The sequence below is a fragment of the Barbus barbus genome, assembly GCF_936440315.1.
Source record: "Barbus barbus genome assembly, chromosome: 5".
Lineage (NCBI taxonomy): Eukaryota > Metazoa > Chordata > Actinopteri > Cypriniformes > Cyprinidae > Barbus > Barbus barbus.
In genome coordinates this window covers 8086564-8113799 of record NC_136733.1, presented here as the reverse complement: position 1 = coordinate 8113799, position 27236 = coordinate 8086564, and the positions used below count along the sequence as shown (strand labels likewise).

The following is a 27236-nucleotide window of genomic DNA, read 5'->3' as shown; positions in this document are numbered from 1 at the left end:
ATCTCCCACCGATCGCCCTCCAGAAGGGAGACCAACTCCAAGAACTACGTCTGGGAAGGCCAGAGTGGGGCTACTAGGAGAAGGCGGACTCCACATGTCTTCACCCTGCACAAGGCTGCTGGGATGAGCTTGACTGGAGGGAATGCATACAGATTCATGTCCGGCCAGGGATGCGCTAGTGTATCTATCCCCAGAGAGGTAGGGTGAGAGAGGGAGAACCAAAGGGAGCATTGGGTCGACTCCTGAGATGCAAAGAGGACCACCTCTGCCACGCCAAATCGTTCCCAAATCTTATCCACCGTCCGACAATTCAGCATCCATTCCCCTGACCTAAGTTTCTGTCTCGACAGAAAGTCCGCCGCTAGGTTCAGGACTCCTGGGACATGTGCCCAAAGAAGAAGCTGGCGCGCATGCCTGTTTAGGGTGCACGACCGGGAGCCCACCAGGCGATTAATGTTAGACACCACCGCCATGTTGTCCGTCCTGACGATGACATGAGAGTGTGCCAGGAACAGAAGAAAGTGAGTGAGAGCTAGATGAACCGCTCTTAACTCCAGGCCGTTTATGTGCCAGCCGAGGTACTTGCCTGACCAGAAACCGCAAGCCGGCCTTCCCTCAAAGACCGCCCACCGCCCTGAGAGGGAAGCATCCGTCGTTATCATTTGGTGATAACAGACTACCCCCATACTCACTCTTCTCCGGAGAAAATTGGAGTCCCGCCACACTAAGAGGGCGTGGAGACAGGCGCCTGACACTCTTAGTAGGCAGAGGGACGGCCAAGAGGGGAGAATACCCAGGGACTTCATCCACCAGAGGAACGGTCTCATATGGCAGGGCTCTACGCTTACTTTTCTTTTTAGGAGTGCTTGTCAAAAATTTAGGAGCGCCTTCAAATTAATAAGCAAAAATTCTGATCAAAAATGAACCTTCCCATTATGAGGTGATATTTGACTCAAAGTGATTTACAGGGTATTTTGGTTTTACCTTTGTAATGACATTTTTCTAACTTCATTAAAAGTATGTAATCTTTAAGTCAAATTCAAAAAATATATATTTATAAGTTTTTTATAATTTCTAAAACAACAGAATAAAAACAAGTAGAATAAGTTACCAATCAAATGAAATCAGTATTCAAAAAATAAATTTGTACTACAGAGGTTGCACAGAAGAACACACAAGTGGCTTGTAGGTGTATTTTCAGATGTTTAATGAGGCTCAGAGGTTGCATAAGTGCAATTCAATTCATAAATTCATGTTAATGTTTTAAATATACAATTTTGAATGTAGAAATATTAAATGATTTAAATAACAAAAAAAGATACTTTAAAAATTAAACTACAACTGCCAGTAGGTGGCGGTAAGTCACTGATTTTATCACTGAATCATTAATTTAATTGATTCGTTCGAACGGCTGATTCAATCAGGAAGGAAGTACATGACTGTCTTTATGAATGGGTAATTGAATCATTGACTCACTAGATTCGTTTAAAAACGCAGTTCATTCATAAACGAAACACCGCTGTTTTTGAATGGAGATGCGCAGTGGCTTGGCTGGGACTTTGTTTGAAACTATTTTAGAGCAAAATAAGGCAATAGTGTTGTCGTCAGACAATATAAGTCACTTAATATCTAATTCTTGTTTAATGAACTGTTGTATTAAATCAATATCACATTTGCAAACTCCCTTAATAATCATTAAAAGCTGTCACTCATCTTAGTTTATCGCGATCTCACGAAACTCTATTATAATCAACGAAGCTCCTTACACTGCACAATTAATCTCTTATTTACACTGTCTACACTTTTTTTTGTTATAATGAGATGATGCGTCTGAGATACATTACTCAACGCTGCAAAAACACACAAGTACGTTAGAAACCTTTAAAGCTCCCTCAGCACAAACACAAATATGCTGATCGGGTCAGTCGCACTGGTGCTCCTATATATTTTTTCATAGTCGCACGCAGTAGTTTTCAGTCGCAAATGTGACACAGGCCCACTGACACGCGACGACCTAGCCTGAAGCGGGCAAAGCATAATTGGATGCTTTCTAACCTGCAGCAATTCTGAGGGGAGAAAACCTGGAGTGTCTCTTACCTTCAACGGTCGCCGAAGAGGGGAAGTGGCCTGCGCTCCTCGAGACGTCCCTAGTGACAAGGATGGCGCAGTTGGTGGAGGAGAGCATCTCAGAGATGGACAGATACGTTTTAGCGGCCCGTCGTGATCCAACGAGGCAGGGGAAGCTCTCCACTTCCTGATTCGCGTTTCAGGAGCGAAGCATCTTAACCGCTTCGGGGGTCACACCGTCCCCCTCATCCATCTCCTTCAGTACCTCTGCTTGGTAGACCTGAATCACTTTAAGTATGGCCATAGTGTGGAGAGCCGCCCTGCCTGTCCCGCTGCCATGTAGGACTTACCGATCAAAGCAGAAGTGGTTCTACACAGCTTGGACGGAAGGAGAGGGCGGGACTTCCACGAAGCGGAAGTCGGCGAGAGGTACGCAGCGAGCGTGTCCTCGATCGCCGGGACTGCGGCGTACCCCTGCTCCACAGAACCAACGAGGTTGGAGAAGTCAGCAGCTGCCGCATTAGTGATGCGGGAGGAGAAGGGCTGCTTCCAAGACCTGGAAATCTCGTGATGCAGGTCAGGGAAGAAAGGCAGCTTTCTCCTCGCTGGACGCGAACCAGAGCCACTGAGGAAACACTCCTCGAGCTTAGATGACTGAGACTCGTCCGGCCAATCTAAGCTCAACTTCTCAGTGACGCGCACCAAAACGTCCACGAGTTCAGTACAGGCTGCAGAAGGCCACGCCTCCTGGCCGCTAGGCGGTAGAATGTCGAGTGACGCGGCTCCATAGTCCTCAGAGAAAAACTGGACCGAATAAGCCAGAAAACCCAGAAACCAGAAAACTGGACCGGAGAATTTGTGCGGTGACGCCCAGGCGATGGAGGGAGAGAATAGCCTCGAGCTCCGCATCCGAACTCCAGGCCGTGGCTTCGCGGAGGGAGGAGGCCTCCGGAGTGGCGCGGCGGGGGAGAACGGCAGATTCACGAACAAAAACTGCGAATCTAGCGCACAAGGTTTTAAGTGTAAACTTCTCGCAGTACTTGCAGTTAGATAGCGTCTCGCGCATGGGCCAGGCCCACACATCTGACGCATTTACCGTGCTGGTCGTCACTCGCGATGATGCGAGAGCATGGTGGTTGGCACCGACTAAAGTCCATTCCACTCACCGCTATGAGAATAAAAATTCCACAGATGTGGTCGCTGAAAGTGGAAAGAATCCCACACTAAAACATTGTCGAGAAATGGGCCAGAAAAACAGCTAGAAGCTAATTCTTCTGAAGAGAGGAAAATCTGAGCGAGCGCGGGTCTATTTCAATCACATATGACGTAGGGGCGGTATCTTGCGCCATCAGCCAATGAATTGGCATGATTCTATATGGGCTTCAGACAATCGTCACACCTGGGGGTGTTCCCATTGCGTAAAGCTACGCAGCGTTGAGTGAACCTATGAAAGAGAACGAGGCTTTGATAGTTTTCAGTCACGTGACTGAAAACTATCAATAGGAATAAGGGTCAGCACCTACAAATCTGAGGGTATGGATATCACCTGGAAAAAGGTGGATTGTATTTTTTGGGTACAGGATGGATTGCTTTGTCAAATGGAGATCGAAGTTCAGCTATCTCAAGTTCCTAGTGAGTATTGGACTCCGCCAAGCTTGGCCCCTCTTTTTTTATTTTTTACCGATTCTGTCTGTGGTGTTCATGGACAGGATCTCAAAGTACTGGTGAGGAGCGTAGAGGTTTCAGGGGGTCTTAGGGTGGCACTGCTGCTCTTTGCAGATGATGTTGTCTTGATGGCCTCATCGGGCTGTGGCCTTCAGTGATTACTGGGATGGTTCGAGGCTAAGTGTCAAGGGATGGTGATAAGGGTCGGCACCTCCAAATCTGAGAGCAATGGATATCACCTGTATTGTACTCTTTTTGTATAGAGTTAACTTTATCTCAAGGTGTTGTTAACAAGCGAGGGTAGGACTAAATATGAGGTTCATAGGTAAATTGGTACAGTGACAGCAGTAATGTAGTCATGGTACAACATCATTAAATCATCAATGATTATAAAGATGACTGATACATTGTAGTATAGAATCAGGTCGTGTGCCTGGGAAGACCTGCTGGAGAAGTAGAGAGAAGTATGATGTCTTACTAGCAAAAACTTTTCATATGAGGTGCGTTCCTGGCACAGAAGCTGAACTCAGTCTCAGGTTTTCCCGAGTAGTCACACCAGGGTCTAAGCAGATGAATGCAATTTTCCTTGTGATAGAGAGTTGGATGTCTGAGGGTATTTAGAAATCTAAGCAATTCTTTTTGCTCTCCATTCTCAAGTAAAGGATTTGGACTTTGACTGGTGCGGTTTCATATGCTATTGGAATTAGTTAGAGGGCATTTACAAGACAGAAATCTGAAACCATTTAACTGCGCACAATTTCCAGACCATTTGCGATTTAAAGTTTTCACTTCTGGGAGAAGTATTCACTTATTTGTGCGTGTTAGTTTCTTTGAATTACAAGTGCACATTTGAGAAACAGGACTGTTTCTATGCAACACTATGAGGCTTCTGGTGTAAGCTAAAGAACAAAGCCACCGCATGCCACTCATCTGGATGTATGATACATACTTTTAAATGAAACAATCTGATGCCTCCAAAACACACTAAAGATGCATTGAATTGCTCTTTTGTTGGTTAAACCATTATCCATTTACAAATCTTGTAGGATCTGTAGAATACCATGTTTTTACAAAAAAAAAAAAAAAAAAAAAAAAAAATATATATATATATATATATATATATATATATATATAAAAATCACTACATAAAAGGGCAAAATGTTTCATCCATTAAGTTAGGAATAAATAAATAAATTCTAATTAGAATGGGGAGAGCATATACATTTTGTGGTGTCACTTTTAAATGCCAGTAAAATTTGGTCAAAAGCAGCCTTGGAGCTGATTCCCTTTTCTGAACAAATGTACTGTTTTTAAGTATTAATTAGGAATTAGTATTAATTAGGATAAGTATTTAAAGATGACTGGATTATTTAAAGTGAATGCACTTCACAAATACAACACCAGCAATTCATTTTCTTTTATTTTTGTTTTGTACAAAATGTATCCATATAGTATCCAACAGATACTCCAACAACAAATGGCTTAAGTCAATTTACAAACCTTCATGACATTTATCCTTTTACTGGACAAGAAGCAAATATGGGAATATTTACCCACGTCTCAATCAAATCTCTAGAAAAACAAGCCTGGCTGCAGACAAAGCTATAGAAACATACTTGATACAACAGTCATATTTAGCATTGCCTTGGAATACTGGCAACTATGACCTTATTTAAATGTACAACAGAAATCACAAAGACAAGCGCAGAGTTAGCAAACACCTAAAAGCTGCGACAGTCATATAAAGAACGAACAGTCTGGCTCACAATCTGAGAGGGAGGGGGGAAGAGAAAAAACATACACAGGGAAAAGCAGCTCCTTCTCAACAATTGCAGGACCAGCTACAGAACCAATGATTAAAAATAGAAAAAAGGAAAAGAATTGAGGGTAAAAATGCTTTTTGGTTTTCACAGTTAAATTTTAAATGCACTGCATGCATGATGCTAATAACGGCATGAGATTGAGAAAACTTTCTTTTAAAAAAAATGCCCAGAAAGATTCAGTTCAGCTTTATGATGAACTTCAACTGTATTAAATAAAAGAGAAAGAAAAAGAAATCTAACAATATCTACAAAATGAAAAGTGGGGAAAAAACAAATGGAAAAAAGTTTAAAACTATTTTCCCCTATCTCCGGTATCTGCCCCTCTCCTTCTCCCTCTCACGGTCTCGAATTCGCTCTCTCTCACGGTCCCGTTCTCTGCCACGCTCTCGTTCTCGGTCACGGCGCCCGTCCCGTGGCCGGTCACGCTCTCTCTGTCGGTCACGCTCACGTGGTCGGCTCCTACGTCCACTCACCACCGCCTGCGTTCGTCTCAGGAAATCATCCACTCGCATGTCGTAGTCATGCTACCAAACAAACGTTTTAAAGATTGAATGAGTAATCAGACACTTAGCATCAAGAAACACATTTCTGGAGTTTTGTTTTGCTAATCAACGCTATGGTAGGGCTGGACAATTAATAGAAAACAAATCGAAACAGAAATATCGAAATTCTAACCAATGTCATTTTTCCATGTCGGTTTTTTAATCCTATTAATACTTTCTCCTTAACAACATACCACTGCATCAGTAGTCAGCGGTATATGGATGTGTATGACTGTTGCACTCATGCCTTTTGCAGCATCTCGCACGTGAGCGGTGCACTAAAAGAATTTAAACTTTTACACTCCAAAACAGTGGACCAATCAGAAGACCCCACAGGCGGAGCAAGCGTTTTTGTTTACAGTAGGTTGGCCAGTAAGAATCTAGAGTAAATACTTAGAGTGACAGGACAAAAATCACTGAGATAGAGAAAGAGCAGGGCACTTTCTCATCAGGAGTGTTCTATTTACATTCATTATTTAAAACATTTGTTTACAGGAGATGCAAGTTATTTTCTACTTTTTGCATGACAATATTTAAAATGTATTTTGTTTGCAAGAGATGCTGGTTATTATCTGGTGCTGTCGTTTTTAAATGTGCTCTATAAAATAAAATTGATTTTCTACTTAAGACATGACAAAATTTATTTATTTTGTTTGCAAAAAATGAAAGTTATTTTCTATTTTTTAGGAAACTTGCTTTTTACAACAAAACTGAAATGTGAGATTCAACAAATAACCATAAATAGTTTGCTTCTTTCAATGCACTCTTTCATTAGAAAAAATTAAACCCCACCTTTAATAGTTGAGTATATTTCATATACTCATTCAATAATCGTAACCGAAGGTAAAGTAATCGATTAATCGAGGTTTTGATTTGAGGTCATATCACCCAGTTCTATGCTATGGTAGTATTTGACCCGTTTTAATGGCTAAACTTTACCAAACTGGAGGCGAAAGAGCGAACGACCCTCTTTTCCCTGAAGCGGGCATCGTGGGGCATGGGATGGTGTCCGGAGTAAGGAGGGTGGGCCTGGGGTGGAGGAGGATGATGATGCTGGTAGTACGGGTGCTGGGGAGGATGTTCCATTCCAGGGTATGGGGCCTTCAGATAAAACAGTGTCAGGATTGAAACATATAGATAACCAGAACAACAGATACAGAAAAACGCAGTGAATATGGTCAGTCTTACCATTCCTTGCCATGGTGGTGGAGGCCCAATGTTGTGGTGGAATTCTCTCATATAGTCATTGTAGGACTAGACATAAGAAAATGAGTGTTAATAGTGTTTATAAAGTACAACGTATAACTTTATGACTGCACCCAATCAATCGGAGAAAAAAAAGTGTCTGGGGTCTGAAATGTTGCTACATCTAGCATCAAAGTTAAGTTGGCAATACGGATGGTGAACAGCTCTTCCACCCAAATATTAAAACAAATGCATTTTTCTGTTTCAGACACACTTGGGTTATGAATGCTATTTCATGTTGATTTAAAGATTTAAAACTTACTCCATTGAGAAACACATCTCTCCTAACACCAGTGAAGCGCCTGTGAAGAGACAATAGGTTATAAGTAAAGTTAAGTAATGAATAAAGTTATAATACAACTCCCATTTACAACTGGAAGCTTGAAGAGGGAAAGACAACAATACCAACCTGTCCACAGGTGGATTGCGAGGGTCTTGCATAAAACCTAAACAGACAGCAAAAACGAGACGAATTTCACAAATTACAGAAAGGCACAGCACAAACAATACAACCAAAAGTCCAGAATTAATCATCTCATTTAAAAACCCAAACAAATGCTACAACAATCTTGACCAAAAAGCAAATTTAAAAACTCAAGATGATCAGGGTGCAGTTCAGCTTTCATACTTATTATGCATAAATACAATTCTCACCTAAGGTACCATCCTTAAAACACAAGTCACTTGTCTCGATAAAGAGCCATAACAAGGAGAGAAGAAAACCTTTTTGTGGCATATTACCGTGGTGCTCTTTCAGAAAGCAGACCACTGAACAGTTAGAAGAAAGAGAGATCTACATGTCGCAGATATTAACCTGGTCTCTGGGGGAATTCTGGCGTGTAATCAATCCTGGGCCGCTTCCGGTTGTGCATGTCATATTCCTCTGGACGACGCCTACGTAAACCAGGTACATTAATGTGAAAGATGGCACTGATTTGAAAAAAAAAAAAAACAACAGACAGACATGAACCATACAAACAAAATAACCTCCAGTTATCAGTGTGTGGGTACAGGATTACATATATGATCAGATTTCTTTCTTCACATTTTAGTTAATAGTAAAATACTTTAGTGAATAGTATAACATTCATTGGTGAGCAACTAAATAAATACTTAACCTGCATGACACCAAGTAAAGCACGGCTGTAAGCACAAACCTAACGAACAAACTTTCTTTGCATATTAAGATCTCAATGTCCTGCATAAAATATTCAGGGTTCAACACAAGTAATAAGTTATCCACTGACAGCATGTGGCATAATGCTGATTTGAGCTAGGTCAAAATAGATGATCAAATAGTCATCCAACAACTGACTAGTTGGTGAAGTTGGCTAGTTCATCTAATTGTTTTTAGTGCGTTTCATTTTTTTTTATATTTGTAGCAGCGGTGGTGCTTTGGCTGGCAAAATCCCTTCTGAAAAGTGTTTCACTTCATCTTCTTTACAGCTTTCACCACAGCCATGCAGATAAAAAAACATGTCATGCCATGTTGCGTTTTTAAAAGGATGTTTTAGGAGGAAGTTAAAAAAATGCATCTCAAGACCACTGCATTGTTACATTTCACTGCACACTGACTGCTTTTAAAACCCAAAACACATGTTATGCATCAAAAAATACTGTAATTGGGGTCAGGTGGATGGTTGTTTTTAAATCACGGTTACAGAAAGACACTCAAGACTGATGGAAAGGCTAACTAAATTTGTCCATGTTCTATACATTTTTGTATATCAAAGGTCATGAGCATGTAAAGCAGATAACTTTTGTATAATACATGCAAGGATATCTAAAACTTGTACTGAACCCAGAACATTCCTTTAATATTAAAGCCACATTGATGTGGTTCTTTTTTGAATGCTCAATCCTCAGCAGAGCTCTACAGTGCGAGCTTTTCACGGTGTTCAAATGTGAAAACTTATATTGACACCAGTACAAGTGAAATCTGACACTAAATCACAAATCGTGAACTCAAATGATACCCTTTACCCTAATTTACAAAAATAATGTTTCACAATGCATTTGATTGAATTTTGTTGTCTTCCATTCAAGTCAACAGAGAATTTTTTTTTGTTAAAGATATTTAATATACATTCAAAGAGGATGTGCTTTTGCATTCTGGTGTGCATGATGTATTGTTATTTTTGAGGGTCTGGTAATACTAGTTTCACATATTTATTCATCAAAATGTGTTTCCAGGCTCTGTTCCATTACACTTCGTCTAGCTGTTTTTTTAATGCAAGAACACATTATTTGTGAATGCATTTCTCTGTTGACTTCCCTTCCCCAGCCATTCAAACACTAACAATTGGAAAAGGATTTGTGAATTTCAAGAAAGCATGATTAATATATTTGAAAGTTTCATTGCGTTTATGACAGGTTATAATTATGTTCTTAGGCAGTAAAAGATAACTTCTATTTTGTATAAATATGTATTGACAAAGACCCCAGAAAAGTTTGCTGATAACATCTTTTTCCAAGTACAAAGCATGTATGTTAGCATTAATGTTAGTCATTAAAAAAAATAAAAACCCTGAGCTTTACCCAAATGTTACCGTAGAGCCCTGCTCAGAATTGCATAGTTTGAGTAGCTTTTGCTATGTGTCCTAAAGCCAAAAAACCCACATGCCTTCAACTGTGCCATGAGGCTTTTTATAGAAAGATTATTCCTAAACTCAACTACTTGAACACATACTCAAATGGGTGCCCTTAGTGAAAATGTTATTCTAACATATGGTAAGAAACCCAATATGTCAAAAAACAGTATCTACAGTGGAAAACAATAAAATCTGGTTGAGAGTGTGACATACCGCATTCTTGTAGTTTTGTGACTGTTAACGTTGGCAAATACTTTAAAGAGTAAAAGTTCATTTAAAAGTCCATCTTATGCTTTAACACATTTTAAATGGGAGGGCTTGGTAAAGCAGAAGAAGGGGGAGTGATAAGGAGTGGTGCAGTCCATTGCAAAGCAAACCAAAAAAGACCAAGAGAAGATCCAGACATCTGGAAATAACCCTTCTCTTGGGGTACTCAGTCCATGGAGGGCTCAGAGAAACACAGAAGAAGGGAAGGGTGGAGGCATCATTTTACACCATCTTTAGTCCAGAGGAGGGAAACCAAACCGCCTACCTACCACCAGCTGGAACATCCCATTGATTTTGAGGAAGGGGCTTTTTGTAACAAAGAGGGTGGGGAAAGGGGAGGGACGTGTACACATGTAACGCATCCAAACTGGAGTCCATCAGTTGGGGCTGGGGGCCAGACAATGCAAACCAACAAACTTCCTCAATGTTTGTCTGGAGAAAGTAAGGATGCGTTTAAGTCCTTTTTTGGGGCCATTTTTTTTTCTTTTTGGGCCTTTTTTGAGCACTGTGGTATGGAACAGAGTTCATGTAAAGCAGTGCTCTATAGGGACAGTCCCTGGTGTGATTTGAGTCCATAAGCACTGCAAACGGGGCGACTACCCACTCCGGCAGCTTTGCAGAAGAACATGCTCTTTTTTTCCCTTCCTCCCTGTCTCTCCCTCTCTGTTTTCATTCTTCCCTTCACCGTTTGACGCTACACCCCGCACACTTCAACTATCTATATTCATAAGCACACTCTGGAGCTTTTTCTGGAAAGGAAACCAGCAAAGAAGTCCCAAAATACGCTCCTCTTGAACGCTTTCTTTTTTTTTAAAACAACGACTGCTTTCTGCCCCTCAAATCGATGTGCCATCTTCTGTTTAATTATTAAGGCTCCTTTTAAAAGAGTCCCAAAATTGACTGGCTCTATCCCCCATGGACACTCCTGCAAGAAAAGGCTTTGGGAACAAATTTAAACACAGTCTCATCTACATAAAAAAACAAACCTCAGTGCTGCAACTACAAAGTTAACTAGACCATTCTGAGGCTTAAGTTGTTAACAGTTAACAGAAGCATATCAGGTCAATTGTTACACCATTTAACTCCCAATTAACCATCAAAATTAACAACAGCACGGATGATTTATGCTGGGACTTTCCCACAAAGCCGTAGCCGGTCCACTCTGCTCTGGTTGGCTTGGTTCGTGGCTCTTCTCTGACCCTCGCTCAAGTGACGATGAAGACGAAGGTGGAAAAATAACAAAAACACACACTTGCTCCCTTCGCATCAGGTGACAGGGACACAAGTGCGCACTATCAGTCCAAAGAACATTTCTAACCTTCCCATGTCCCGAGGGACGGGCTCTCTGTGGGGTAGTCGGCCCCGAGATCGAGGCTCTGAGTGCATCCTCCTCTTGTGGCGCATTTTGTGAATGACTTGATACAAGTCAATGCTCTCATCAGGTGGGAAGAGCATGCACAGCTGTGTTCCGCAGTCTGGTTCGATCTCCTGCAGGCCGCCGTTTAGAGAGGTCCAAGAGATCATGCGAGACAGTGAAAAGAAAGAAAATTAATTAAACATTTGTTTATATGAACAGTTATTGGACTATTTGTCTGTGAGGCTAAAAAGGCATGAGACGAGACTCTAGAAGTCAACAGAAAACTAAAACTGACTATTTGTGTTTTTTTTAGTGTGTGTTCCTGGTCTTATTGTACACAATTCATTGGTGTATTTCAAACAAAAATTGTCATTTTTGTTGTCATCCCTAAAAAAATTATTATAACTTACATAAATTATACTTTAGACTGACATTAAAAATCCATACTACTTTTGCAATACCACCCCTCCAACCACAGGACTAATGTATATAGAATATATAGAGAATGTAAGTAGACCTGTCACTTGCCTTGTTGTTGTGGTGCACCAGCAGGAAATTCTGAGGCCAATAATTCTAACACAGTTATTGGCTAGTAATGAATCAATAACCAATATTTATTTTGAAAGATGACTTTGCCCCACTTTTACTAGACTGACCCATTCACTGTAGTAAAGTTTTCCAGCAAAACTGTACATGAATGTATAGCTGTCAGAGTTATAGCTGTGAAATTTCTAGCCATTATTCCAAAATATATGCATGTATTAGAAAACTCATATATTTGTCTGATAACTGCGTCTGATAAACTTGTTACATTCTAATCCCAGATTAAAAAATTGGTTAAAAAAAGTAAAATGGGTTATGGAAGGAGTTTCATGTTAAATTGACTAACCTGTCCATCACGTCCAATCTTCACAGGCTTGTGCTCATTCCATGGGTTGGAGAGGTGAGCTGTTTTTGTGAAAGGTAATTCCCGCCTTCAAGTAGAAAGAAAAAACTCAATAGCTCATAATTGCAAACAACTACATAAAAAAAAAAAAAAAAAAAAAAAAAAAAAAAAAATCTTGAAACTTTTTCATGGTTTTCACCTGCAAATCCAGTCAATCTTGAAGACTCCTCCAAGCATCTTGGCATTCATGCCTGCAGGTAGAACCCAGTGTATGGGAGAACCTCCATGATGAGATTCAGACGAGAGCCGAGCAAAACCTAAAACACAAACACACATCCTTATGTGCATCAACATAAAGCCACACAAAATAAGTTTTAAGTTTCAAATCATAGTTACATTAAACCAAATTTAAAACAATATTTTTAAGACATACCTTGAAACTTTCCACTCTCCCTAACAGAAAAGATTAGCACAACACTTCGAGCAGAGCGAAAAGCTGCATTGAGTTTTTTCTCGTTGACGGGCAAAGTGGACCAAACACCCTGTGGAGAGATCATGCACACCATGTTAACAGAGTAAAGCTTCTACTAAACTCAAAAAAGTCTCTTCAAACAGTAAACAGTGCTGTAAGTGGCAAACCTTTGCTTTAGCCAGGGAAACATTCTCATGATTGTTGCTCTTAATTAGAAAAAACCTTGTCTCTCTCAGGATATACTTCAGCTTGCTGGTTTGATCTTCAAAAGACAAAAGGGAAAACGTGTCACAAAAGCAGTAAAAGTAGTCAGTACATGGCTGAACTGATAATATTGATGATAAATTATAAAATAAAATATCACAATAAATTTAAATAGTTACTGACATGACAATGCAATTAAATGCGCAAACATCATCTAAACGAGAGTGTGCTTTTCTTACCCTTCCTCACAGCTCTGACAGAAGAGGACAGTTTCTCATGTTTCTTTTCAGACCCTAAAAGTCAGAGACACACTATGCTTTAACATTTAAAATACAGATAAAAACATGTGCAGCTGCTGGCTAGCCATTCGACTGGTCCCAACATGAAAGAGCCCAACACTGTACAACTGGCTTTAACAAAGAACACTCCCACAAGCTTAAGATAATGATATAAGATTAGAGAGACAAAATGTAGTTGTTGGAAATTTACACTATTTCAGGTTGCCATCAGGTGTGTATAAATACAATTATGACTATTTGTAATCTGACCTGCTCCACCAAGAATCAGTCAATCTACATTTCAGCCAATTGACACTTACGATCAATTTTATCTTAGTTTTACCTTTGTATTACTATTACAACAATTAAGTATTTTTACTGCTCTAAGAAACAGATCTTTGATCAAACTATCACACGGCTCTCTGCAAATCTCAAACATTTAAACTGCAGGACTGAACGCTGTCTCAGCTGAGCAACTTTCATTCTCCTCTTGCGTAACTTCAACTCAACAGAGTCAGCTGACTATTAAGCCGGTCGCACATCAGCCAAGAAGCGCCGCGCCACGTCTTTAAATTATTATTTTTGAGTCATTGCTAGGTGCCTCGGACAGACACCGAATGGCACCGCCTGAGTGCATACGCTCATAGAAAACGATACTGTGTTAGAATTTTACAGACGTAGCATGATGTGGCGTTTCTCGTACGGTGTGTGACCGGCTTTAGGGCTGGACGATTAATCGTAAAAGGAATCGAAACCGAAATTCAGAACCTCTAACCGACCTAATTTACCCATGTCGGTTATTTAGTTTTTTTAATCCTATTAATACTTTGTCATTAAAAACACTATAGTAGGCACTATACGGACGTGACCGTTGCACTCGCGTCTTTTGCAGCGTCTCAGACGCGAGTGGCATGTTAAAAGAATTTAAACTTTTACACGTAGCGCCGCTCATCAATGTCAATTCCAAAACAGTGGACCAATCAGAAGACCTCGGAGGCAGGGAAAGCATTGCAAGTTTTTGTTTACAGAAGCAAGTTGGCATGGCAACTTTTGTATTTGATGGCAACATGGCGGAGTAGGCATTCTGCGCTGTGCTTAGGGCTGGGCTATATGGCCAAAACAATTTATCACAATATTTTTTTCATAACAGTCTATATCGATAATTATCACGATAAGTGTCAAATCTTTATTTCTTTCAAGTTTAAAGCCAGATTTTACCTCCAAAATGGAAGTTGTAGAAACCAGACCATTGATTTTCCTTAACAGAATAAATATCTTAATAGAAAAATTAATTTCTGCATGTGATAGTGTTTCAAATCAAGAAACGGGTTTGTGTTGCCTTATAATATTAATAATAATATAACTTTTTTGTCTCTTTAGAAATGCACATTTGATAGTAGTAGTAGCAGTAGTAGTAGTTTGAGTTAGGATGCAGATGTAAATTTTTAATTATCAAAATCAGTAACAAATTATGATGATCAGATGAACCACACATATAGCACACTTCAATACCATGGTAAAAATATAACTATATGGTTTTTAGGTATCTGTATGAGAAACAATAGTCTAAAAACTTAGTATAGGCTAAATGCACACATGCTATAGCTTAATCACAAAAGTACTGTAATTATATTCCATAACTCTTAATACATTTAACTTACATACACCGCCTTTAAATGTCTACATTAATATAATACAATTTGATACAAATAACCACATTTCTGCCACAATACCACGGTGCAGTGAGTGTTACTACAGTAAATCCATGGTAAATTATGGAGATTGAAACTCGTAAAACTGTAAACTCGTTTAAATCAATGAGCTGTTTGTGTTCTTTGCTGAATTCAAGCGCTTCACAGTGCTCACGTGGGCAAGTAAACACACCTGCTCTAATGATCTCACGCTGTGCGGCACTTTGAACTTTGATCCGAGCGGATAAACGGTCCGTGGGGCGCGCTCAAATGACTAGCGCTCTTTTGGTGCATAAACATTATACCGAACTCTTCATATAATTTTATCGAGGAAAATTATATTGTGATAATTATCGTTATCGATTTATCGCCCAGCCCTAGCTGTGCTTAAAAAATAGAGTAAATACTTAGAGTGACAGGACAAAATCACTGAGATAGTGCCCTGCTCTTTCTCTTAATCAGCAGTGTTCTATTTACATTCATTATTTAAAACATTTGTTTACAGGAGATGCAAGTTATTATTTACTTTTCACATTGCATTATTTAAAATAATATTAATTTACAAGCGATACAAGTTATTTTCTACTTTTTCACATGACAATATTTAAAATGTATTTTGTTTGCAAGAGATGCTGGTTATTTTCTACTTTTGACATGGCAATAGTCATTTGTTTTGTTTGCAAAAAATTTAAGATAAGAAATGCACTCTTTCATTAGAAAAAAATATCCCAACTTTAATAGTTGAGTATATTTACAGTACAAACCTTTATTGAACAATGAGGGGAAAAAAATAAAATAATCGCTCAATTGTAATCAAGGTAAAGTGTTCAGTTAATCGAGGTTTTGATTTTAGGTCATATCGCCTAGCCCTACAGACTATACATAAGCCCTTCCAGATACTTAATTTTACAATTAACAATTTAGCTTTTTCTTTGAAAGCCACCAGGGCGGAGGCAAGTCAGCTTACACTGCTGAATGAACTGAAATGACGAAAACCTAATTTGAAATCGTTACGGTGACTTTTATTTCAAAGTTTTATTAGTATTGTTAAGGGATTATTTAATACCTGTATAGGATTCAGAAGCTGAACTTCCACTTCTATCAAAAACGATTGGTGATATCCCTCTAGCGTGCTTCTTGGCTTTGCTTTCCTCATCTGAACAGTAAATGGGAGAACATGTCCCTTATGTTAGAATATCAAGGATTATTTGAGATCTCTTGGGCTCCAATTTCTAGCCAAATAGTTTTTCTTTCCTTTGATGAACACAGCCAGGCAGCGACCCGTAGTGAAAACTTCTAACAACATGAGATAAACTAATCACAGGTAAGAATACAGTAGTAACGCAAGTTGCATAGTTCTTATGAAAATGCAATAAAAAAATTATGTTCTTTAATCTACAGCTCTGCTCTAAAACCCAGTGAATTGCCAACCTACGCAGCACAGAGGCTCTCCTTATATGAAGGTGGCTGCAAACGACTTGCAAAATGAAATCCCAAAATTCTTTCCAACAAACACTTCAATCTTACAGAATGCAACAGTTGGGTTCCAGAAGTAAAATCTCCATTTTTTCCCAAAAGGAAATTGACTTTTAAAAATAACTTTTAACAGCCTACTGTGAGTTTAGAGGTTTTAATTGGTTTATGCTTTTTTTTTTTACCCATCCATTCATATAATTTCAACTCATTTTAACAGCTGGTCATGGTGGAAAACTACATTACCCAAGATGCTGTACAGAAAATGTGCAGCAAAACAGCTTGTAGGGAACGCCTACTCCCACGATGCACTGCAAACAATGAAATCAAGTTGGTCTCGCCATGTCAAAAAACACTTAAGCTGTTAAGTACGCAATCTTGTACTTTTCAAAAAAAGTCAGTTGTATTGACTGACATATTATACTTGAAAACTGTTTCAAAATGGTGAGATTTTGATTACAATGCTTCCAGGTAGCTGTCCATGTGGACATCAGACTATGAGGCAACTCACTAGGGTTTGGAACAGAGTATTTAGTAGGGATGTAACGATTACCGGTTTGACGATATATCATGATAAAATTCCCCACGGTTAGTATTACGGTTTCATATTTTAATTATCATTAAAACCATATTCAATTACCACAATTTGAACAACTCACGATAAACAAATACTGTCCAGCATAAAGCACAGTTTAAGTAACAAGTCCCTCGTGTGCACAGCGTAGTTTTGTTTTGAGTGAAAATAGGGCGGAAAAGCTGGGAGGTTTTAAGACTGCTGAGGGAATTATACAAATTAATATATGAATAAATTAATTATATGAATGTACCTCTGAAGGTTCTGACTGTCTTCAGAAACGATTCAATGGCATTTTGTTTTCATCTTTGCTCCATGTAATACCTAAAAGAAGTGTTCTTAAATCGCAATGCTGCTTTGTCCACAGAGGTTACGGGAAACACCTGTAATTAAGCTTTTCTATAAGCGCCACCTAGTGTCAGAGAGTGGATTTACAGACAGTTTACAGCCTGTGTGCAGTTTCTGTCTGGCCAAAAACGAAACGAATTTGCATGCCCTGCTGTAAATATTGACCAGTTGAGGAAAAACAATCTTATGTGGATTATACAGATTTAAACAATTCAGATAAACTATATAGAATAACTATAAGGACATTCTCCAATCAGAAACCGTGGGTGGACAGAACAATCTGTGCTGTGGTTAACAAACGCACTGTGAGGCTCTTCTGACCGGGAATATGAGCGAGTACAAAGCATTGTGCTATGCTCTCCGACGCGCAGCAAGAGCCGCCAAACACAGATATAGAGAGAGAATTTAGTCTCATTTTCAGCTCAATGACTCTCGACGCATGTGGCAGGGACTGAGGACCATCTGTGCCTTCGGCAACAAATCCTTTGCAGAGGTGAGAGTAGATCCGTTGCTGGTCGACAAGTTAAACACCTTCTACGGCCGCTTCAATTGCAATGGCGGCAGCGTGACTCTGTCGAACAGCGCATCAGGAAGCAGCAGGTAGAGCAGCGATAATCCTGTAATCACCGTGTCGGAGGATGAGGTTCGGAGGGCGCTAAAGAAAGTGAACGTCAGGAAAGCAGCCGGACCTGATGGGATAACTGGCCATGTTCTGAGGTCCTGCGCTGATCAGCTCGCTGGTTTGTTCACTTCCATCTTTAATGAGTCCCTTGCTACCTCTGTGGTTCCCAACTCATTTAAAAAATCTGTCATAATCCCTGTGCCAAAGAACAATAAACCCTCTTGCCTGAATGACTATTGCCCAGTTGCCCTCACATCAATAGTCATGAAGGTTTTTGAGAGACTTGTAAAGAGCCACATCTGCTCCTCCATCCCTGTTACTTTGGACCCTCTTCAGTTTGCCTATCGCCCAAATAGATCCACTGACGATGCCATCTCTCACGTCCTCCACTCTTCCCTCACACACGGACAGCAGCAATGGGAATTATGTAAGGCTGCTATTCATTGACTATAGCTCAGCTTTCAATACTATAGTCCCCATCAAGCTGGCTTCTAAACTCACAGACCTCGGCCTAAACTCCTCACTCTGTGACTGGATTCAAGACTTCCTTACCGGCAGACCTCAAGTGGTGAAAGTTGGTCAGTTCACCTCAAACTCCATCACCCTGAATGTAGGAGCCCCACAGGGCTGTGTCCTGAGTCCCCTGCTCTACTCTCTCTACACGCATGACTGTGTGTCCTCTCACAGCTCCACATCCATTATCAAATTCGCTGATGATACTGTGGTTCTGGCCCTCATCTCCAACAACGATGAGACCGCATACTTGGACGAGGTAGAGAGACTCACATCATGGTGCCAGGACAACGATCTCTCTCTGAATGTGAGGAAAACTAAAGAGCTGATCATGGACTTTAGGAAGAGACAGCAGCAGCCCTACACTCCTCTTATGATCAGTGGGACCCCTGTGGAGAGGGTGAGTAGCTTCAAGTACCTCGGTGTAAACATCTCCGAGAACCTGACTTGGACTACACACATCCAAACACAGGTTAAGAAAGCCAGGCAAAGACTGTATCTGCGACAGCTGAGGAAATTCAGGGTCTCACCAGCAATCCTGAAAACTTTCTATTCAGGGACCATAGAAAGTGTATTGACTCAGTGCATCTCAGTGTGGTATGGAAACAGCTCCAATCAGGACTGCAAAGCACTACAGAGAGTTGTGCGCTTAGCTGAGCGCATCTCAGGGTCTGCTCTCCCCTCTCTGCAGGACATCTACCTCAAACGCTGCAAAAATAGAGCTGTCAAAATCATCAAGGACTCAAATCACCCTGGTAACCGACTATTCACTTTGCTACCATTTGGTAAGCGCTTTCGTAGCCTGATGGCAAAAACTGAGAGACTTAGGGGGAGCTTCTTCCCGCAGGCCATCAGGCTCCTAAACTCTAACTCTGTGTCATAACATCACTTGACTCCATGTAAATATGACCATATCAATAAGCTATTCATAATTTTTTCTACCTCGTATTGCTGCTATGAATACCCTTTACAACTTTTTGCACATTCCTTCTTATATTACTATTTAAGTCAACAAACATACTGACCTGCACATTTATATTTATATATTGTTTTAATATTTTATTTTTCTTAATATTTATGTACTCTGTGTTTTTTTTTTGTATTCTATACAATTGCACTGTCCTTGGAGCGGACCTGACTTACATTTCACTGCTGGTTATACTCTGTATAATTGTGTATGTGACAAATAAAATCTTGAATTATTTATGGAGCAGATACAATACATATAATCATTTAATAATCAATTATCATTTTGACTTAACCCTTTTCTTTATTTAAAGGCTGAAATGTGAGGTTTACCTTTATATGAAACTTTTTAAAAGCTTTATTTGAACATTTACATTATTTATTTGTACATGCTATTAAACTGGTGTCAGTCAAGTTGTCATTTAAAATCCAGACCTCATTGGTAATGTTATTGTTTTAGTGATTATGCAAACAAAAAGTCATTGTATTTGTTGTTTGCTGATTTTTAAATATGAAACTTGAAGTGATTCATGTGTTGGTACTTTTTGAACATTTCCAGCACATTTTAACAATACCGTGATAATACTGATAACTGTGATAATTTTGGTCACTATAATCGGGATTAGATATTTTCATATCGTTACATCCCTAGTATTTAGCAACTTATAAGAGCGCATCAACAACATGAGCATGAGGATTATGATTAGCATGTTCTCAAACTGTGGGAATGCTACACAAAACACATTTTCTACTTATCACCAAACTGTGATCCTCAGTAGCTCATACCTGACGCCTCTGAGCCTGAGGCTGAATGCACAGACTCTCCCTCCGAGAAGGTCACAGACTCAGACTGGGAATCACTGGCCTCACTGCGAGTATCATAGTCGTTCTGTTCATTTCCCTCCCGTGGGTCCTCCTCCTCCAGTTCATATTCCTCCTCTTCTTCATCCCCTTCCTCTTCTTCCTCCTCTTCCTCTTCTTCTGCTTCCTTCTCTTCCCCTTCCTCCTGCATGGCTCCTTCCTCTTCGACATCCGAGCAGTTGCCCTCAGAGGAAGCCACAGAGCTGCCAGTTGCATATTCTTCTGAATGAGCCTCTTCCTCTCTGGAGGAGTGACTTGCCCTGCCTGTACTGTCCTCACTAGTCCTCCGCATTTTCTGAAAACAAGGATTTGTATTACACACCATCTATCTATGTATTGCAACATATGAAAAGGAGGTGAAAAAGGATCAGACAGTAAATGCAACAATATCTAATTAGTAAATTATTAAACTAGATTATGCACTCAATCTAATTTCTTCCCCCAAGAAAGAAATTCTCCTTTTCACTTCTGACTTGCTAAATTTTTATTTTTCCCAGTTTTTTATTTTTCTAGATTCCGTAATCATAGCTATAAATAGTTTTTAAATTAAAATTTAACAATTGAATAAACTCCATTTTAATTACATGTACCTTTAAATTCTGTATTCTATTATTATTTTTTTTTTTTTCAATTGATTCAGTCAAAACTACACCGTTTAATTTTACATTTGGTCACTTTTTTCAATTTCTGTAGTATTTCTGACAACTGTTAAACCCATCCGAAATGTTTTATTTAATTTGTATCTTTGTTGTGTTGTATTCTTTTGCCTTATATTTTTAGTTAGATTTTTTTTTTTATTACTAACAAAAACAGTTTGATGACATTTTACTTACATTAGTTTAGCATTAGCAATGGAATAAAAATTGGTATTGAGAAGTGGGAAATTTCACTTGTTTCTAAAATTCTATCATAACTTGTGTATATATATATATATATATATATATATATATATATTTGTGCTGTCAAAATTAGCGCGTTAATGCAGGCGATTCATTTTTTCAGTTTAACGCTTTAAAATGATTTAACGCCGTTAACGCAGAGGCGGAGCCTAGGGTTGGCCACCCCACTCATTCGGTCTCTTTTTTTCTTGACAAGTGCATTTATTCAGTCGTAGAACGTCTTTATGATCACATCAATCCGGAAACGTTTCAGATGCGCGTTCCAGCTTCACTTCAGCGGCAGGCGCGAGTCAAAAAAGCACGGAAACCAGCGCGCGCTATAGCCTGTATCAATTCATATCAAAGCGGAAAATAAACTACGTGCATGCATTGTCGTGGTCAGTTAAGGCATGAAGTTATCAAGAAGGTGATTAAAGCTGCCTTAAAACTGTGCGTGCATGTAATGTGTTATATACGAGTTACATTATGAACGCGTCTCTGAAATGGTTTTCAAAACGGTCCTGGAGCAGCCCAGCACTGTCTCCTCATCCAACACACCCGATTCAACTCGTCAGTTCATTAGTAGAAACTGAAATGGGTCAGAAAAGGTGATGAGAGTTGAGAGAAAATACGATGCGTGTCAGATCCGCTTCAAGTTCAGCAGCGACATCTCCTAAAGAAATAGCAGCCAAAAACAACCTAAACCAGCTGCGATGTCTGTTCATCAAGAAAAAAAGAGAGGAAATCATTAACTTTTATATAGATGTAAGTATTTATATATTTATTTTAGAATTTAGGGTTTGATAACTTTATTCAATTGCTGTATGTTTCTGCTGAGGGGCACAGGTAGCTAAATATGACGTTATAATGGGTTTATGTGAAGATTGTTTAAAGTTCACTTAAATTAGAAGTTATTTTTAAAGCCTAATAAATGTTAAAATTGATAGCTCTTAATTATAATGTAATTTTTAATGGCTATAGTCAATGGTTAAATATTAGGGGAATTTTTTTTTATAGGGAAATCAGTATAATGGCCTTCAGTCATAAAAAAAGATGCCATTAAACATTTTTAATGTTGTTTGCACATTAATTTGAAGATTGAATGTGAAATTATTGCAATATAAAATTATATTTAAAAACTTGTGAAAATGTGCGATTAATTAGTTAATTTTGAAAAATCTTTTTAATATTGTTGAGGACAAAAGTTCACACCCCCCTTTCAGAATCTGCAAAATGTTATTTTACCAAAAAAGAGGGTCATACAAAATGCATATTACTGTTTATTTAGAACTGACCTGAATAAGGCATTTTACATAAAAGATGTTTACATGTAGTCAATATAGAGAAAATACTGGTTGAATTTACAAAATTTACCTCGTTCAAAAGTTTACATCCCCTTGATTCTTAATACTGTGTTGTCATCTGAATGATCCACAGCTGTGTTTTTTTGTTTTGTGTTGATCACGAGTACCTTGTTTTTCTGTTAAACTGTCTGCTATTCTTCAAAAAAATCCCTCAGGTCCCACAAATTCTTCCAGCATTTTTGTTTATTTGAACCCTTTCCAACAATGACTGTATGATTTTGAGATCCATCTTTTCAGTGAGGACAACTGACTATTACAGAAGGTTCAAACGCTCACTGATGCTCCAGAGGGAAGGGAAAAATGATGCATTAAGAGCCGGGGTGTGAAAACTTTGAACATAATGGAGATATGTACATTTTTCTTATTTTGCCTAAATATCATATTTTTTCATTTAGTACTGTCCTTCAGAGGCTACAGAAGGTAGTTACATGTTTCCCAGAAGACAACAGTTAAATGTACTCTGATATTCAAATTCAGAAAGTTTGCACCCCCCGGCTAGGTTAAGGTTTAAACATTCTTTATTATTTTTAAGACGTTGGATGTTGACTTTGCAGGGTCCAACTAAAGGACCCCAGAAAGTAGTATAAAGAAGGATGTGTGTGGGTTAGTCACTGTGAAATAAAAATATTAAATAAAATTAAAAATTACTCATATTGTAAGACTCATATCAACACAATACATGCATGTATATGATTACAGGTTGCCTATGCACAGTCAACATTCAACCTTTCTTCATTCGTTGAAATTCCTCAGATACTGATACAATTCTCTAGTCTGGATCATTTCATTTATTATTAAGGTACAAAAGGGCACATTTTTACCAACAAACTTGAAAGTTTTGCATTACCTGTCATCGTTTTGTTTTTTTGGTTGAAAGAGACATATTTTGAACAAGCAACGGCATAACCTGAATCTGTGGCGTAATGTAGATCCACGCAAGAAATACCTGTTTCAGCCATGCTGATATCCAGCAATAACACATATGCTTATTTACTTGATGGCTTCACCACATGACATTTTTGACTTGACTTAATTAAATGTGAACATTTTAAAAATCAGTCAAATGTAAGAAAACATTAATGGTCAGCAAATTGTTTTTTTTTAATGCAAAAACTACATCCATGTTATAATCGTCCTCTCTTACCTCTGTCAGCTCAGGCAGTAGGGGCTTGATCCGTCTCTGGGAGTCTCTGCTGCGGGACTGGCCTTTTTCACCATATGCTTTAGATAAATCAGCCCGAGATGCACCACCTCTTCCAGCATGGTTCTTTCTGTCTTCGTAGAGGTCTTCTGGTGCATGTCTTCCTCTGAGATTGCTTGTCTTTTTTGACCCAGAAGAAGGGGCAGTTCTCTTTAATGGCTGTCTGGTAGTGCGTCCTGATGCTCTGAGCCGCTTTGAATCCTGGCCATCTACTCGTTCGTGCTTTCTTTTAGACCCTGAGACATGAGGTAAACAATCAGTTAATGTGGTAAGTTTTACAGGAACACCGACAGTAGCAGTCAAATTCTCAGTACATGTTCTGTCGGATATGAACACAGTAACACATTGTTCCATTTCTTTTATCCTGTAAATGTTGTTATTATATGTGCATATACGTCCTTTTAAAGGCTCCTTAGCTTTTTCCATTCTTTAAAATGTAAAGCATGCCATGTTATTGTTCAGCTGAGTCTATTTTAATCAAGCAATTTTTGACTAGACTCTGAACAAATAAATCTAAACACTTGCAAAATGACTTCAAGTGTAATTTGTCTGCCAAAATGTTATGCAGTGTGAATAAAATCCAATCTGGAAATGATTTAAAATGGTGTTTTGCACATGTACCTTTTTTCTCATTAATATTGTGTTCACTTTCAGGGTTGTAGAGCTCATCATCCTGGTCAGGAGCATCAGTCAAAATGTCTTCCAGCACATTCAGTTCCCCATCTAAAAATTAATGCACAATTCGTAAAACTATTACAAATAATGCATGTTAGTCTAAGTATATTGGCATACTCAGCTCACTCACACCAACATGAAACACAATGTCATGTAGTATTAACACAATAAACAATAACATGTCCATCACTATATGGTATACACGTCAAAATGAATATACTAACTAATACAACAGAAGATAAAGTATTTACCAAAGTGATGTTTATTATTAAGCTGTTCTCATGAACATATTAATGTAAAGAAGTGTAAACGCTGTAAATCTACGTGAGCAAACATTCATCCATTGTTAATTTGAAAATACTGAAGTTACATAATGTGCTTTATATTACATATAAATATAAGAGGCCTATGTTTGATAGATGATTTCCTAAAAACAAACTGGACAAGTAACATACAATATCTTAAAAAAAAAATCAAACAATCAAATTTCTTTCCAAAACCATTCAATATAAACAAAGTCCTCCATGATGACATGAGATAGCATCATGCTAAGCTAACGATCGCTGTTATGTTTCCTCAACAAATGCTTTTCAAGCCATAATGAGTGTGTCTAGGGAGAATGTAAAATAATTTAGTGAAAACATAATTAATAAGCAAAAGGAATTCTGTATTAAATAACTGGCAATAAAAACACAAATCCTTGTAAAAAATAAATTAAAACAAATTTTTGGCCATTACAGGCAAACATATCACCGTTTACCTTTCTCTTCTCTCCTGTCGGCAGACATCTTCAGTCCCCGTGGATTAAACACACTTTGAAGGCCCTCCTCTCTCTCTAGATTTGTTGTTAATAACTCTATTAATGCCCTGTTCTTTTAGAAAATCTTACACACCATTAAATGATTTGTGACTTCAGTGTGTATGTGTCTGCTCTAAAATGGCGGATCTCTTCCTCCCGCAGCGCAGTGAATGAGGGTTGCCAAATATTCAAAGGTATATTACGCCTTATTGTTTTTAGCATTGTTTCAGACCATTTCGTCTTAGGGTGTGGAAAGAAATCAAAATAAACAATTAATTATTACTAGACAAAGAATGAAATATAATTCTTTTTTTTGTGTGTGTGAGAAAATTGTAAAGTTAGTACATTAAAAACACAGCACTGATAAAAATGTGGTGTGAAATAAGCAAATCTGGAGCAAGCACTTGCTCATTGTTTGTTTTTAAATAAACAAAAAATATTGGTTGGATGACTACAACACAACATGTTAAAATGATAAATGATTATATAATTTTATCTGATTTTTACAACATTAGATAATTTTCCATCAAACGATTAACATTTACAACTTTTTGGCGGGCTGCATAGCCATAGGTTCGCTCATCGCCGCCGCTGATCGAGCCATTGGTTCAATTTTCATATGGTGTGCTCAAAAGAATTTGGGCAAAGGTCGCATTGAACGCCCCCAACTGCTCCCCGGGCGCCCAAAATGGCTGCCCACTGCTCCGGGTGTGTGTTCACTGCTGTGTGTGTGCACGTTGGATGGGTTAAATGCAGAGCACGAATTCCGAGTATGGGTCACCATACTTGGCAGTATGTCACTTCACTTCACTTCATTGTATTTTGGTGTTGTCCTCCAGTAGCCCCTCACTGCAGAACAGCCCCATGACGATTTGCGTGAATTAGGGGAGTAACTTCCGTCAAAAAAAATAAAAAAAATTAAAATGTCAACAAAGTTTCGCTCTATGTATGCACATAATACGATATTCACATAAGGTTAATGAGGTGAGATTCTACTCTAAGTTTTAGAAACATTAAACACTGCTAACAGGGATTAGATGTGAAAAGGGGAGACATTTAAATGTGAAAACAAACCCGGAAAGAGTGTTGAGGATTTGGGGAGAAAAACAGGAGATTGGACAAATTTAAGTCCAGTTCTGGGCAGGGGTCTTTAGCCTTGATTGACTCATGTTTATTATTGTTTCAGTTAACTCTCCAGCAAATGGTTAAAGATCTTAGCTATCCAAAAACAATATCTCTATCACAGCACTTGTAAATAAGAAATAATTCATTCAATAATAATGAATAATACAAATGAAAAACATAGATGCAGCAATTATAAGAGTCCACAACACCATTAGCCTCAAGTTTTCCATTCAAACTTAAAAAAATAACTGTTGTATATTTAATATGGACATATCAATGGACATGAAAATAACAAGTCCAGTCACTCAGCATACCAGTTAAAGAAGTTACTGCTCGCCACTGCATATTTACTAATTTGATGATGCATTGCTGAGTAAAAAAAACACAGTTTTTCAGTAAATAAAAATGAAGATTTACATATGTGTATCAGCTGTTTGTACTGTATGTATCAGCTTTAATGCACTTATCAAAATAACAAAAGCAGTCAAACATCAAAATAATTATTTAAAATGTATCGTTTTGTGTATCAAAAAGTGGACGTGTATCAAAATGTGAATTATAAAACGGATAGTTCCGGTCCTTCATTCTGATTGGTTGAGCTGCAATCGAAGCCGATGTAAATGACTCTACAAACATACACCTTTGTTTACTTTGTGTTGTTTGGTTCCATAGGTTCCAACCACAACTGTTCCTGAGGAACTACATTGTTTGGTGGAAGAATACGGTTTTTATATTATCATTACACTTTA

General features: G+C 38.6%; 1 protein-coding gene across 2 annotated transcripts; it reads right to left on the bottom strand.

The window, feature by feature from the left end:
• Nucleotides 1-5134: 5134 nt before the first annotated feature.
• On the bottom strand, nucleotides 5135-25534 carry LOC306870304 (YTH domain-containing protein 1-like). Of its 2 annotated transcripts, none has more exons than XM_079417493.1 (16): nucleotides 25324-25534; nucleotides 24510-24611; nucleotides 23832-24124; nucleotides 20371-20740; nucleotides 13359-13412; nucleotides 13083-13177; nucleotides 12877-12985; nucleotides 12643-12760; nucleotides 12447-12531; nucleotides 11519-11688; nucleotides 8157-8272; nucleotides 7752-7788; nucleotides 7605-7644; nucleotides 7286-7351; nucleotides 7037-7198; nucleotides 5135-6079 (listed from the first exon to the last, which is right to left on the bottom strand). In XM_079417493.1, the coding sequence occupies exons 1-16, from the start codon at nucleotides 25349-25351 to the stop codon at nucleotides 5858-5860; spliced, it is 2067 nt and encodes a 688-aa protein (XP_079273619.1). In that variant the 5' UTR covers nucleotides 25352-25534; the 3' UTR covers nucleotides 5135-5857. The 2 variants fall into 2 exon arrangements, with proteins under 2 accessions (XP_079273619.1, XP_079273620.1); XM_079417494.1 differs by having other exon boundaries at nucleotides 8157-8236.
• Between the last annotated feature and the right edge of the window lie 1702 nt (nucleotides 25535-27236).